This window comes from Alligator sinensis, unplaced genomic scaffold (assembly GCF_000455745.1).
Source record: "Alligator sinensis unplaced genomic scaffold, ASM45574v1 scaffold12_1, whole genome shotgun sequence".
In the NCBI taxonomy this organism is placed as follows: Eukaryota; Metazoa; Chordata; order Crocodylia; family Alligatoridae; genus Alligator; species Alligator sinensis.
The window spans coordinates 1,542,238-1,556,649 of NW_005841973.1; the positions used below are offsets into that span (position 1 = coordinate 1,542,238).

A 14,412-nucleotide genomic window follows, 5' to 3' on the forward strand; every position below is an offset into this window, starting at 1 on the left:
CTCTGCCAATCAATGTGGAGGGGTGAGGCCTCTCTGCCAGTCAGCACCAAGGGGTGGAGCCACTGTGAAATGACTGCAAAATATGCTCTTTGGGCTGTGACCAAGCTGCAAAAATTGCGTTCTCTTACCATGAGTTAAGTAGGTCCCTAATCACATTTAATTACGGGCCCCTTGTATGAAGCTTTCCAACTCTGAGCTAGCAAGCACTTTATCCTACATCTCTGCCAGCTCCAAGTTTGGCTTTTTCTGAAACACGCTTTGTACTAGATAACATCCTTTCATTATTTTAAAGCCACTGATTTAGAGGGACATTAGTTTGATGAGCTCTTAATGTGCAATAAACTTCTCTATAGGCAGAGGAGATAATAGGGAAGAAAGATGAATTCGAAGTGGTGAAGTTTGTGGGAAAATATCCCAAGTTATGAAGAGCCAGGCCGTCAGAAAAAAAATGGATCTGCAGTGGCTCATCCTCATCCCCCGTTTGAAGTCTACTCTATCATTTGCGTGTTCATTGATTTGTGTTCGTACGTAGCTGCGGTTGCCCATGCAACTGGGGGGTTTTGTGCCTTTAATTGCACGTGCATTTTTGTGGCAGTCAAATCCCCAAAAGATTCGACAGCAGAAATAAATGGAATAACTCAGATGACTTGGAAGTAAGAATCCAGTGTTGTTGATGACTAGTTGGTAACAGGAAATCTATAGATACGGTTGCTGGTTGTATCGTGTGCTCTGTGTAAGCACGTTCTTAAAACTCTGTGCGGAAATGCCTGTTTTTGATCATGCAGGTTTTTTTTTCTTTAATATTTGTAGACCACGAAAAATGTGATCAGAATACAGACTGCTATAGCTGCACGGCCAACACAAACAACTGTCAGTGGTGCAATGACCAGTGCATCTCGGGGCATAGCAACTGCACAGAAGACCAGGTAAAGGCATTTTCAGCTTCACCGTAAAATATTAATCTGGCTCCAAAGCTTCAAAATTCAGTGAAGTCCTTCTCAGTGTCACAGTTTCTTTTGTTTGTGTACCAGTTCTCCACTAAAATCTAATTTTTCTTACTTTCTCTCTTCTGGTGGGGGTAGGGCTTTTTGTGGGACCCTGGATCATATTGTGCTTCTACTTCCTAAGTAGCGCATGTGTTAAAGAGCCCAGGAGGAAGTGGGGAAGTGCAAGGATTGGTAATATCATATGAACATTGAAGATTCCAGTAATAGTTTGAGAGAGAAAAAGCAAGTCCACTTGTCACGTCCTCGTAAGTCAGGTGGCAGGACTGAGTCTTTGAGGGACTTGAGCACAGTGGGGGAAGTACTGGGTGAGCAGGGTATTCTAAACAAGTAATTCGTCCCAGTCAATTTGCAGTCTTTTTTTAACCTCTAGTAAACCTCAGCACTTGATAGACTTAATCATTTGCCTTTTCTATGGAAGATCATGGTGATTCTGGAGAGGTGGTGGAAAATCCAGCCTTGGGGTTTTCAAAACCTGGCTAGACAAAGCCTTGGCTGGGATGATGTAGTTGGGACTGGTCCTGTTTTGAGTAGGGGGTTGGACTAGATGTGACCTCCCGAGCTCCCGTCCAACCCTCGCTTTCTATGAGTCTGTGCTTCTTGTGTGCATTATGTAGCCGTGTAAGAGAAAAGCTTAACCATGCTGTCTTTCAGGTTGCCATTACTGCCTATGACAACTGCCCCAAGGATAACCCTTCCTATTACTGCAACAAAAAGACAAGTTGTAAAAGCTGTGCGATGGACCAGAACTGTCAGTGGGAGCCCCGCAATCAAGAGTGTATAGCTTTACCTGGTACGTATGCACAACGACGGCATCTATTGTACACATTCATTGCTTTTGCACCTCAAAATCGACAGTAACTCCTGCAGATGAGGATGAAGTATGGCAATACCACTGATGTAATGCACTTAGGCTTCTGTCAGGCTTTTTGTCTTGGTTGTGCGCAACATTCAGATTTAAAAAGCTAGAACATCACAAAATAAACATGGCCTACGGTAACCGCTTGCTAAATTATAATTGTGAAAGGGGCATCGTCATCTTGCTGGGATGTTTCTAGCGGGAGCTCCAAAGGGAATTGGTCCTTGGCCTTACCTTACTTACAACTTTTGCCTGTGAGCTTTAAGGAAAAACTTCACCGATTTAATGTTTTGCATGTGGCGCAAAGCCTGAGGAGGGGAAAATAACAAAGCAAATAGGAATCTTGAGTAGGAAAGTTTCATCTTACCTTTTCTTTGGCCTGTGAGAGGCTGACACTGGAATACAATATCCAGCTGTAACATCTTCCTTCCAGGAAGTATGTTGGAAGTTTGGGGAGGTTTCAGAGTAGAGACCCAAGTATGACTGGATTATTGGACACTACACTGCAGTGTAAGAAACTCGGGGAGTTCAGTCCACTTAGCGGATGGTTTTGGGGGTGAGGGTGGTAGTAACCTGTGAGTTACTCTTGCTGTCATGGGTGAAATGACTGTACATTAATTATCAGTGAAACGCTTCTACTTGTGTTTTCCTTTCTCTCTCTCATTAGAAAGAAGGATTTCTATTTTATGTTAAAATCGGTTCCAAATTTAGTTGGGGTTCAGTAACCAAAAGGGTCAGTTGTCCCATGTGAGAATGATCTTGTTCACCCATTTGGTGTCAAGGGTGTGCTGTAAAATAGTGTTATCAGTTTTCTTACATAGACGTCTGTCTGCCTTGTGAGACAATAGATTTGTGTTGGGTGAGGCATCCGCTCGTTGAACATCTGTAGAGCCCATTTCTTGAACGGCCGTCTCTTCTGCTCTTATCACAGCTGACGTTTTGTATTTAACTAATCTAAATGCAGTGCAGAGGTCTTCCTGCATGTAGAGCTTTTCTTTCTTCAAACGCCTTTATTCCATGCTTAATAGACTCTTTCGAAGTGATTTGATGCTTAGCAGTTTTCTCCCAGTTGTTTGGCTCCGTGTTCATTGCCTTTGTATTTTTCTTGCAAGTTGTCGTAGCACTTTCTTAACAGCTATGTTTGCTCCCATAGCTAGATGAAGTAAAGCAATCAGTAGACAGTCTAAAATTAATTAATATTTTATTACTTAGCTGTGACAACAGTCTTTTTTTTTTTTTTTCTCTCGTCACCTGTATTGTTAAATTTGATTTTATTATGAGCCTCGTGATATTTTGGCACTTCTATTTAAAGCCCACATTCTTGGGTGCGTGAGACTATGAGAATCTTAGATTTCATTTAAAGAAGAGAGTTCCTGGCCTTTATAATTGTGGGAGGAGGCTCAGCTATGACTTGGGCCAGACCTAAAGGTTTCAAAACCAGAAGGCAGGCAAAAGAACACAAATAGGAGTAGTACTTTTTTTCTCATTTTAAAGACTATCAAATGATTTGAGTACTCTGACTCAGACTTTAAACCCTTTGAATTGGCAGTGCTCCATCCAATCCCTTTTCCTTTTTTTGGCTGAGAGCGTGCGGAGGCACAAACCTTGTATTGAAATGTTAATGCTTTAATTTCCTTGGAAACTGATGCATGTTGCTTCGTTATAAATTAGAGGTGATTTTTAGACTTATAGAAAATGAGGGTTGGAAGAGGGACCTCAGGAGGTCACTTCTAGTCCAACCCCCTGCCCCAAGCAGGACTAGCCCCAACTACATCCCAGCCGAGGCTTTGTCTAGCTGGGTCTTCAACACCTCCATGGATGGAGAGTACGCAGTCTATTTGGGTAACGTCTGTCAGTGTTTTATGATCCTCCTTGTGAGAAAATTCTTCCTAATATCTAGCCTAAACTTCCCTTGCTGCAGCATATTGAACTAAAAGCTAGAGGTAGTTCCCATCATTTCCAATAATACCCTCTTCCATCCATAATTTTGCTCCTAACAAGCTGCTCCTTTTCCCAAAGCCTTTCTTGATGCATACTTTGCAGCATGGCATGTAGGCAAGCAAACCCAAGCTCTTTTGGAGTGGCGGTATCGGTTCTACACTGATGGCCCCTTGCGAATGGAGCCTTCATTACCTCACCTGCAGGTGTTCTCTTTACCTGGGCAGCTCATGTTTTCTATCTCTTGTTTTGTCACTTTTCCCTAGAAAATATCTGTGGCGCAAACTGGCATTTGGTGGGCAATTCCTGTTTGAAAATCACTAACACCAAAGAGAACTATGACCATGCCAAACTGGCCTGCAGGACTCATAATGCTCTCCTGGCTTCTCTCACCACCCAGAAGAAGGTAGAATTTGTTCTAAAGGAGCTGGTGAAGATGCAGTCTTCGGTGAGTCCTACTTCTTAGTATCCTCCGAGTAATTTGTGCTCTGACTTATTAGTGCTCTGACTTAGTATCCTCCGAATAATTAGTGCTCTGACTGGGGAAGAATGCTTGCTTATGGAATGGTGTGCTTTGTACCAAAATAGACATGCCTCTTAACTCAAAGGGCCTGGGTTTTCTTTTGAAAACTAACATATCCCGTAGCAGCTTTTGAAGTGTGTTAGCTGAAGAAAATGTAAATGGGAGAGATAAATATAAACGCACGTGGTGCCTCCCAGCTATTGCTTGGTATAAAAAAGCCTTATGCATATTTCCGATGCTGATACATGACTGCGACATGAAGGTGAGTGGTTCTTGTGTGCCCTGTACACAACCTGCTATGAATGAAGGGCCCTTTGGGGCACTGTTTACATGTTCATGTAAAGCATTTAAATTATTCTTTCTATTGGGAAAAGTAGCTGTTTTTCTAAATGGCAGCTTCTTACTTGGCAAACCTTCTTGGTGTATTCACATTAAAGCGAATACACGTTAAGTGTGGACCTCATTGCCGCGAGTTTTTGTGGCAGCTGACTGTTTCAGGTTCAGAAAGGGGTCGTACAGATTCTGGAAGGAAAGGTGCATCAGTAGCTATTGAACGTGGGAGTTTGGGATACAGTCGGAATCAGGCTTCCTAGACCTTAAATGCTGGAAGCTGCAAGTGGGAGAGGAACAGAGAGTCAATACTCTCCTTTTCAGCATCTGCTGTCAGCCAATACTACTATGAAACTGTGACACAGGATACTGGGCGGGATGGACCAGTAAACGGCAGTTCTTATGCTATTAGTGACAAAAACATGTTGTCTTTGCTAATTGTACTGGACCAGCATACTTAAAGGAGAGTGAGTTGGCATTTCTTCCTTCTCTATCTGCTACACTGATGCAAAGACATTTAAAAGAAGGTTGCTCAGGTGGTGCTAAGGCTCTAGCAAATTGAATGACCCCACACGGGTGAATCAAGAACCCCACAAAGCTTTCAGAATCATTGCTACCAATGAATCAGAACTCATGGAAGAGGTGATACCTTGTATTAGACCAACTAGGTATTTGCAGACAAATTATTTTATATATTTGCAAGCTTTTGAGCACACACACCCTTCATCAGGCAGAAGAGAGAGCAGAGTTTGTAAAAGTTCTCCTAGGGTAGAAATGAAACTTCGTATTTCACAGGAGAGCTGAAGGTGTGGTAAAATCTTCTGTTTGAAATAGTTTGTTTTGTCCAGGTTAGCCACAGACAACAGTTGCAAAAATCCTTTTACTGCGAAGTTGCTGAACTTTCATTTTTACCTAGGAGAACTTTTTACATTCTTTGCTCTCGTCTATGCCTGATGAAGGGTGAGCATGCCTGAAAGCTTGCAAATAAATTAAATAATTTGTTTGCAAGTAGCTAGTTGATCTAATAAAAAATATCACCTCTTCCACAAGTTTTTCATTCCTTCTGCCTCTAGTTCAATACGGCTACGCCCTGCAACGGAAACACAAAGAAAACTCCTAGTTCCAAGGCCGCTCTGTTCAGAGCTGGCAGTCACGAAAATGCGTTTATTTGTAAACTGAAAACATTTGCTATGGGGAAAAATTCCACATTTATATGTGTACAAATGTGGAACATAATACTGTTGTTATGGATTCTTCGGAGCAGAAACGTACTTAAAAATGCTGAAGGGAAATGTTATATTAGTGTATTGAAACCGGAGTGTTTACTTTCTATTTTTCCTTCCATTCCCATTGTGATGTTAAAATGAAACAGCTCAACAATCACAGGCATTAGGGTGTGCTTCATTTTATCAACACAATGTAAGGTGTCTTTCATACAAGATTACATATTAAAAGAAATCTTTTGTAAGGCACTGGAGAAAAATAGAAGATGATATTAAAAATAGGTAGTTTTAAAACTTGCAAGGCCTTTGGATACCCTAGTGGTTAAGTACAGTATACATGCCTAGATCCCCACTATCGTAAGTTCTCTAAGAGCATCTGAATATATAAACGTGGGTCGTTCCCTCATAACGAACTGTTAAGGGAAATGGTCGTAAAACCTAAACAGGCTTTTAAATTTTTTTTTAAAGAGTCATTTGGTTTGAGTTTTTATTATGCATTGTATTCCACCAGTTTTTGTAATTTCCAAAAAATACCTTGGTAAGAAGCCAGGCTACATATCCTGTGCACTCTGACTTGCAGCAATGAGCCGCTTTCACGCTGGCACTGACCTTTGGCGGATGAGCCTGCGCTTGCCAATAAACCGTGGAGCAGCTGCAACTTATCTGTTCTTGTACACTTTGTCTGAAAATATGCAACTTCCTTTTTTTTCCTGGCCATGCCGTTCGCACACATTGCTTCATTAGTTGTACGTTTAAATTAAACATACATAACATTTTTTTTTGAAGTTGGTAGATTGCTTCCTGAGGGCTACTGATAAGAGTGTTATACTACAAAGGCTTTACTTGGAGAGCTACATCACCAACAGGCCTTCGTGGAGGTGCATCTTATACCAGCAAAAAGAGAGCTCCTTAAAAATACCAGGGCTCTTCTGGTGCTGTAAGTTGCACCTATAGGGGGTAAGGGTTGCCAGTATAGCTCTTTCTGTTAAATATTTGATTTTTCTTTTCTCTGACCTTTCAGTTGAGAGAGATGCCAGGAATTTTCTATAGTGTTGACTGCTTGCTTTGTTTACTGTATTTACTTGAATTAAAGATGAGCCCGCCCGCCACCCCCATTGAGCAAAGCAGGGGATGGGAGGAAGGGAAGCCCCTTATCTTGAATTAGGGTATAAAGTGGAGGGTGGGGGATAGGTGGCTGCTGCAGCTGCAACTTTGGGTCAGGTCTAGAGAGAGACCTACAGCAGTGGTCTATCCCCCCCCCAATAGTCTCGTCCCCCTCCCACCGGCTGCTTAGTGTTAGGCACATTTCCAGCTCCATTTCCTCCTGGGCACAGAGCACATGCAAGCTCCAGCTGCTGCCCGGTCACAGAGCAGCCGCAGAGGCTGTGGGGAGCAGGCGGGGGGCAGAGACTATGGGGGTAAGGAGCCATGTGGAGCAAGTTGGGGGCAGAGGCTGCAGTGGGTGCAGGTGGCAGGGGCAAAGGCACCATCAGGCAGGGGCAGGCTGTAGGTGGTACAAGGGTTGAGAAGACAAGTGTTGGGGGCTGCCTGTTCTGCTGATTCTGCTTTTCCCACTGCAGCGGTGCAGGGAGGGGGGGGTGTATTTAAGCCGACCCTCCAATAATTGGATTCTACACAAGGAAATGTATACATTTTCCATGTATAGAATCTAATTATTGGGGGGGAGAGAGGTGGTTCTTAAATTCAGAGTCATCTTGGATTTGTGTAAATATGGTAGAGAATTGGCTGCTAATTGCATCTATGACCATTCCCTTCATCTTAACAAGTTGTCCCCCTGGAAAACTGCTGGCTCTGTTTCTAGCCATTTACTGCATCTTCAAAACCCCTGCGCAGCAGAGCAAGTTGTACTGTTAATTCAGAACTGGTCAGGTGGAATGTGTTCAATCTGTTCTTGCTCTTCTCTAGTGGTTGGAAATATCTGAAAAAATTCTCTGTTGATTGGCTTTTAGATTAAACCCATTGCATCCTGTGTTGATTGGGAGAGGAGGGAGGGGTGTTTTTAAATAAATAATGTATGCCTTGAAAGCGTCTATTTTCCATTTGATGTACGACATAACTCCGGACCAGGGAGAGAGGTGTGTGCACTAATCAATACTTGCACCACAAAACCTGGCTGGGTTGTTTATGAACAGTACATAACAATGTATTTTTTTTTTTTCCCCCAAACCTTGCTTTTCAGCGGCGTGATATAGTAAAACTGTGGCATGCTGACTCACGTCTCTCATTTTCTTTATTTCTAGCCCAAAACCCTGACCCCATGGGTTGGGCTGAGGAAAATCAATGTGTCGTATTGGTGCTGGGAAGACATGTCTCCCTTTACAGACACCCTGCTTGGATGGCTCCCGGGAGAACCAAGTGATGCTGGATTTTGTGGATATTTAGCTGAGCCTTATCAGCACGGACTGAAGGCAGCAACTTGCATCAACCAAGTTAATGGCAGCGTCTGTGAACGGCCCGGTAACTATGCTGTTGACTTGTGTGCTTTGTAGGAAACCGGTGAAGTGGTATATTTTGTGTTACTTCAAGTAAAATAAGACCTCTAAGGTTTTGTATTTTATTTTCATAGAATCATAGACAATGAGGGTTGGAAGGGACCTGAAGAGGTCATCTAGCCCAACCCCCTGCTCCAAGCAGGACCAGCCCCAACTACATCATCCCAGCCAAGGCTTTGTCTAGCTGGGTCTTAAACACCTCCAAGGGTGGAGACTCCATCACCTCTTTGGGTAGCCTTTTCCAGTGCTTTACTATACTCCTTATGAGAATTTTGGACCATTACCTTATGTAGCAGCCAAGCAGACCATTTTCAAGCATCTTGTGCCAGTGCTGTGTACTGGAATAGGGCATTTAAAAGCAGTTGTCCTGTGAAACTCTTAAAATATAGCACACCTTAGATATTTGAAAGTTTAATTATTTTTCTCCTAGTTGCACACCTATTTGTGGCATTTAGGTTAATTGTGGTATGAAGCAGTCATTCCTTAATTTTTTTTTTTTAAGCTGTTCTCCAACTGAATGCATTTTTTTATGTACTCTAGCTAGAGGAGAATTTTTTTTTTTTTTTTTTCAAGGTTTGAAGTTAATTGGGCGTGACACTTCAGAGAGATGAGAATTTTGCAAAAAGAGGCTATTTGCTTTTAGAAGAGTCCTAGCTTTGTTGGAACTGCGTATCTTAAAAGTGGCTTGGTCTATTAACTCTCCATTATGGCTAATTATTCTGCATAACCATTAGTGCCTTATATTTTTAGAGAAGCTGGCTGATTACGTAACATGACCAGTGTAATTGCTGTTTGGTGCGAGTTCAGGATACAGTCGGAAATAAGGCTATTTCACGAGTCTAAACTCTGAATGTCTTTGTTTTTCTGATTTAAACTGATTCAGAACATTTTAAACTAGCTTAAACTTAAATGTGTGGCATTTTAGTCTATTAATGGTCAGTGTCCGTTGCTGTCTAATGGATTAAGCAGGGGACAAAGTTAGTATTTTCTTTCTAACTGATTTTTTTTTTTCCCTTTAGAATTGGTCAAGTCACTTAAACCATTTTCTGCTTGTAAAATCCACATTAAGCTTTGCAAAACTAAATAGCTTATTCTTATGCGTCTGTCCTAAGACAGAAAGACCCAAATCGGTAATAACTTTAGCATGGTTTCCTTTGGGGTTTTTTTAAATACATTTGCACTCATAAGAGAACAACCATGCAGTTAATTACTGAAACGGGAGGTTTCTTTTCATTGCGTCTGTCTTAAAATTTCTCAAGGTTGATGCAGTTTAGAAAGAGTTCAACAGTTTTTTGGTTTGGCTCGTTGCCAGGTGGGTTCACCTCTTTTATTTCTGTTGCGTAATGGTTAAGGTCCTATAACTTACTATTTTTTTAAGACTTAGTTTTCCCATGGTGTTTCTTATGCCCAGCTAACCACAGTGCCAAGCAGTGTCGCACACCGTGTGCCTTGAGGACAACGTGTGGAGAATGCACAAGTACCAACTCTGAGTGCATGTGGTGCAGCAACATGAAGCAGTGTGTGGACTCGAACGCTTACGTGGCTTCCTTCCCTTATGGCCAGTGCATGGAGTGGTACACCACGAACAGTTGTCTACGTAAGTAATTCCGCCTGCCTCTGAGAAGGTTTTATAACAGCCTTCATTTCGGCTAACAGAGCTGTCACCAGATCCCAGGCAAGTGCGTGATGCTCTCCATCATCGGCCCCTGACCTGAAGAGCCTCGACACAGATGTCCAGCTCCTACAACCTGCTCGGTGCTTTGTGGAAGGTGTTGAGCAAGGCAGAGGAGCTCCACAAATAGTGTGATCGAAAACTGTTTCTTTTTTCTCTCTTGGGAAAAACATGAAGCCATCTTTTCTTTCATTTTCTGAATTTCTATTCGTCTGAAATATCGCTGGACACACTCAGGATTATTTTGGGTGCTTCATATTATTAGTTTCCCATTTCAGTTTGAATGAAAATACAACTGCTGTAAAACTTAAATGCAAAGCCATTTGGCTATCACTTAATTCTTGTTGCGCTTATTGGGAGACGATAAGCAAGTTGTAGCATTGTGTAGCAGCTTGATGCAAATAGGGGAATGAGCAAAGCAGTTGATTAGAGAATGGTGTGGCTAGCGGATGTAATGTCATTAAATATTGAAAAGGGAAATTAGAGGGCTTGCTTTTGCCAGGACCTTGAAATTCTAGGACTGAAAATCTCAGAATATAGTTAGATGCATAGCTGGTTAGTTCATCTTACTTTTTCATTTTTAAAGTATTTATGTTTGTAGGTGGTTGCTTTTCTTTCTGTGATATGCTAATATGAAAACTGTTGATCAGTACTGTGAAACAATTTTGTTTTTAGTGATCATCAGGCATTAGTTTATGAATTTATTTTTCTCTGCCTGCCAACGTGGGAGGAAGTAGAAGGAGATGAGTGATTTAATGGACTGAAGTAATGGAAAACTCATTTTCCTTCTAAAGTAAAAATGCAAATGTTGCCATATCTTAATTAATAAGAGAGATCATGCTCTTCGGAGAGTACAGAAAATCTGTTTCTTCGAGTTGTGCAGATCAAGTTTGAGATTTATTGATTGAATCTGGATTGAAGTAGAAGAGCAAAACTGAGGTTGATCCTACAGACAGAACAGTTTTTGTCATTTTTGAAACAGGGCTTCTTTACGCTGCTTCTCCTCCATCTGGGAGGACTGCTGTGACTACTCCCTGCTCGCTCATTCTTGCTCAGCACAGTCTGTATCCCAGAGACAGGGCAGGCAATCCCAAACGTGTGCCAGTAAACACAGAGAGCATGTTCAGATGAGTGCGGTATGTGATGCCGCAAACATGCTTGCAATGCCACATACTGCACAGTCCAGTGTTCTCCGTGCTGCAAGGGTGCACTGCCTGAGCGTGCACACCGCCATTTTTTTTTTCCTGCAGGTTTTTTGACCCCTGGGTATCCAGGGGTCAAAAAACCACAAGGAAGAAAACACAACAGTGCAGCACATGCTGCTGAAAAGCGGCGCTGGGTCACCCGGAGCCACGCTCTGCTTCCAGCCAGGCTCCGTGCAGCAGAATTGCTGTGGCTGCAGCCCTGGGATGTCCCCAGGTAAAGCTGCTGGGGTTAGCACAGTGCTGGCCCCAGCCTCCCCCACCCCACCTGGGGCAGTTTGCCATGCACCAAAGCATGCATGGCACAGGTGTTCCCCGGGGACAGGTAACTGCGGTGCAAGATGCACCGCTGCTAGTTGTCCTTGGGGAACCAAATGCTCACACACATCTGGATGCACCCAGAGAGTCCAAGGGCAGCTCCTGGCATACCCTTGGGGTTGCACTAAAATGGTGCTTCTGGGATTTGGATAGGAACGAGGGCAGACCATACTTTGCAGCTGTGCCCCACAGTCCAGCATGGTGGTATGAAAATGTGTCCATAGTCACAATTGACAGCAAGGACTTGAGGAATGGCTGAAGTGGATGTGGTATTTTTAATCCAGTTCAGCACACAATTGTGCTTGAGAACTGAATGGTAAAATATGGCCTTAAAGTTTCTGTAGCTGCCTTGTGCTGCACATGGGTCCCACGATGTGGCACTGTAGAAATCATTTGTTCGGAGAACAAGTTATTTTGGTAACCCTTATGTTCTCTTTTGGCTTCTTTGTGGTGTAGGAGCATTAGAGGTTATCTGTGGAGTCTAAAATTGGTAATTTGTTAATCCAGTTAAATTGTTTCTTACCTTCATTTGGGGACTGTTGATTTAATTTTTACTTTATTGTGAATAAGACCGGGATAGTTCAGACAGTTGATTAAAAACATCACCTACATTTTAGTGTACATTGGTTAATGGTGAGAAGAGGGCACTGGGAGGTTTTTTGGTTTTTTTTATTTATTTATTTTTTTCCCCCAGCCCCCCTGCCTATAATATAATTTGCTTTTAACTGTTTGAATGATTTAACTTCTTTATCTCATTTTGCTTTTGGGATAAGATGATAATAGGCCTGTCTAGGCTTACTGGTTTTTATTAAAAGAAAGCTTTCTTTTGAGATTCTTGTATAAAATATGTTAAGAGAAATGAAAAATATTTTATTCTCAAATTCCAGCTTACATTTAAAACTATTAATATTTATGTCCCACTAAAGATCAGTCTCCAGGTCAGCAAATGGTACGTGAAGAGTCCTGTTCCCAGTGTTGTCTCACACTATGACTTGTTTTACAATTTGACATTTGTTTTCCTAGCTGAAAACTGCTCCGGTTACTGCACGTGCGGCCACTGTTTGGAACAACCTGGCTGTGGCTGGTGTACGGATCCTACTAATACAGGAAAGGGGAAGTGCATAGAAGGCTCTTACAGAGGTCCAGTAAAGATGCCGTCGTCATCCATGTTGAGACCCATCCTTAATGTCAGCATGTGTCCAGCAGAGAATCATTATAACTGGTCCTTCATTCATTGTCCAGGTAACTGAGCCAAGCGTGCTTTAATTGTTCAAACTGTTCAGAGTTTGTAAAACGTAGCCTTGAGATAAAAGACTTCTTTTAAACAATTTTTAGAATTTGCGTTTATTCTCAATGTAAGCAGAGGGACATGCATTTTCTTTCGAAATTATGAAGACTGTGTCCTGGAGTCCACAATTAGTCTACAGAATATAGCTGTGTGTTTAGTGCTTTAAGTATGATTAAATATGAGGAGTTAATCGAGTCAAAAGGAAAGGCACTTCTGATCGTCTGGATATTCAAGTGACTAGTGTTAAGGATCCTCAGCAATGCATTAGATCTGAATTTGGTAGAAGGGAGCCTAGAGAAATGCAGGCTGCCTACCTCCCTGTAAGCCTCACCCTGTAGTTCCCTTCAGTCCAGTCACTGCTGTATCTGTACGGCTTGTTGTTCAGTTTATTTTATGCAACCTTAACATTTGAAACAGTCATCTCTGTGCTCAGTTCTCGTCTCTGAGCAGAGTACAAGAACAAGGGTCTCTTTCCAAATGTGGAAGTTGCATGCGATAGTTGCAGTCGTAACTCGACTATGCTGCCTATCCAGAATGCAGCTTGGACTGTAAGCAGCACCACATTTAAGCACAAATGTGAATTGTCCTGTCCCCCACCTCCTTTTTTTTCCCAGCTTGCCAGTGCAATGGGCACAGTAAATGTATAAATGAAAGCATCTGTGAAAAGTGTGAGAACCTGACTACCGGCAAACACTGTGAGACCTGCATATCTGGCTATTACGGAGATCCAACTAACGGAGGAACGTGCCAACGTGAGTAACATCTTCAGTCTTTATTCCTTCAGATCTTTGGGTTATTACGCCATCGCTTATCATCATAGTAACTGAGTGCAGATTGGATCTCTTCAGGGCATCTTCGCTAATATGTTAATTGCATAAAAAATATAGTTTAAAAGAATGGTAAGATTGCAGAATGAAGCACTCAAAAGACAACCTTTTTGAAGTCTCTTTGGGCCTATGCATTATGTGGTAGTCTTTCATACGAGTTGTAGCAGAGCAGTGCATTGGATGAGGTAGGAGACCTATTGGAAGGAAAAATAATATGTAATCATGTCATTTTAAAAACTTTGCCAAAAGGACATGGGTTGATGTCTGCAGTGACACACAGTTGTGATTAGTGAAGTTGATATGGATTGGGGGTGACCAAGATATTCCCATGGGCTCGGCTTGGGTCTTCCCAGGTATGGAAGTTTAGGTATCAGGATGAATAGCAGCAGCTTTAATTGCTGCACTTCCTGGAGCCCTGATAATTAACATAGCCACCTCTTGTCCTGCCACTACATTTCTAGGCTTTTGGGACACCCTGCAGGCCACATGGACCAGGCCTACAGACTGACCCCATATGCTGGATCTGGCCTGCAGACCTGCCCTGTACCATGCGGGCCCAACACATTTGGCACCACTGTGTGAAATTATTATAATGAATGTTTTCAAGCCTAAAATTCATGCATGACCCATTCTGGTCATCTAAGAATTACAAGATCCTGTTTCAGAAGGAACAGCCTTCAGATCCCAGATTAAACCTATTCCAGATTGAACCGCT

At 42.4% G+C, this 14,412-nt stretch overlaps 1 protein-coding gene across 1 annotated transcript in view; it reads left to right on the forward strand.

The window, feature by feature from the left end:
• The window catches only part of ATRN (attractin), a 179,528-nt gene that overhangs the window by 46,545 nt on the left and 118,571 nt on the right, over positions 1-14,412 (forward strand). The window contains exons 13-19 of the mRNA XM_025200696.1: positions 811-926; positions 1,659-1,797; positions 4,068-4,249; positions 8,139-8,355; positions 9,802-9,987; positions 12,606-12,824; positions 13,485-13,622. Coding sequence (XP_025056481.1) covers positions 811-926; positions 1,659-1,797; positions 4,068-4,249; positions 8,139-8,355; positions 9,802-9,987; positions 12,606-12,824; positions 13,485-13,622 — 1,197 coding nt within the window. The remainder of the gene's footprint in view (positions 1-810; positions 927-1,658; positions 1,798-4,067; positions 4,250-8,138; positions 8,356-9,801; positions 9,988-12,605; positions 12,825-13,484; positions 13,623-14,412) is intronic.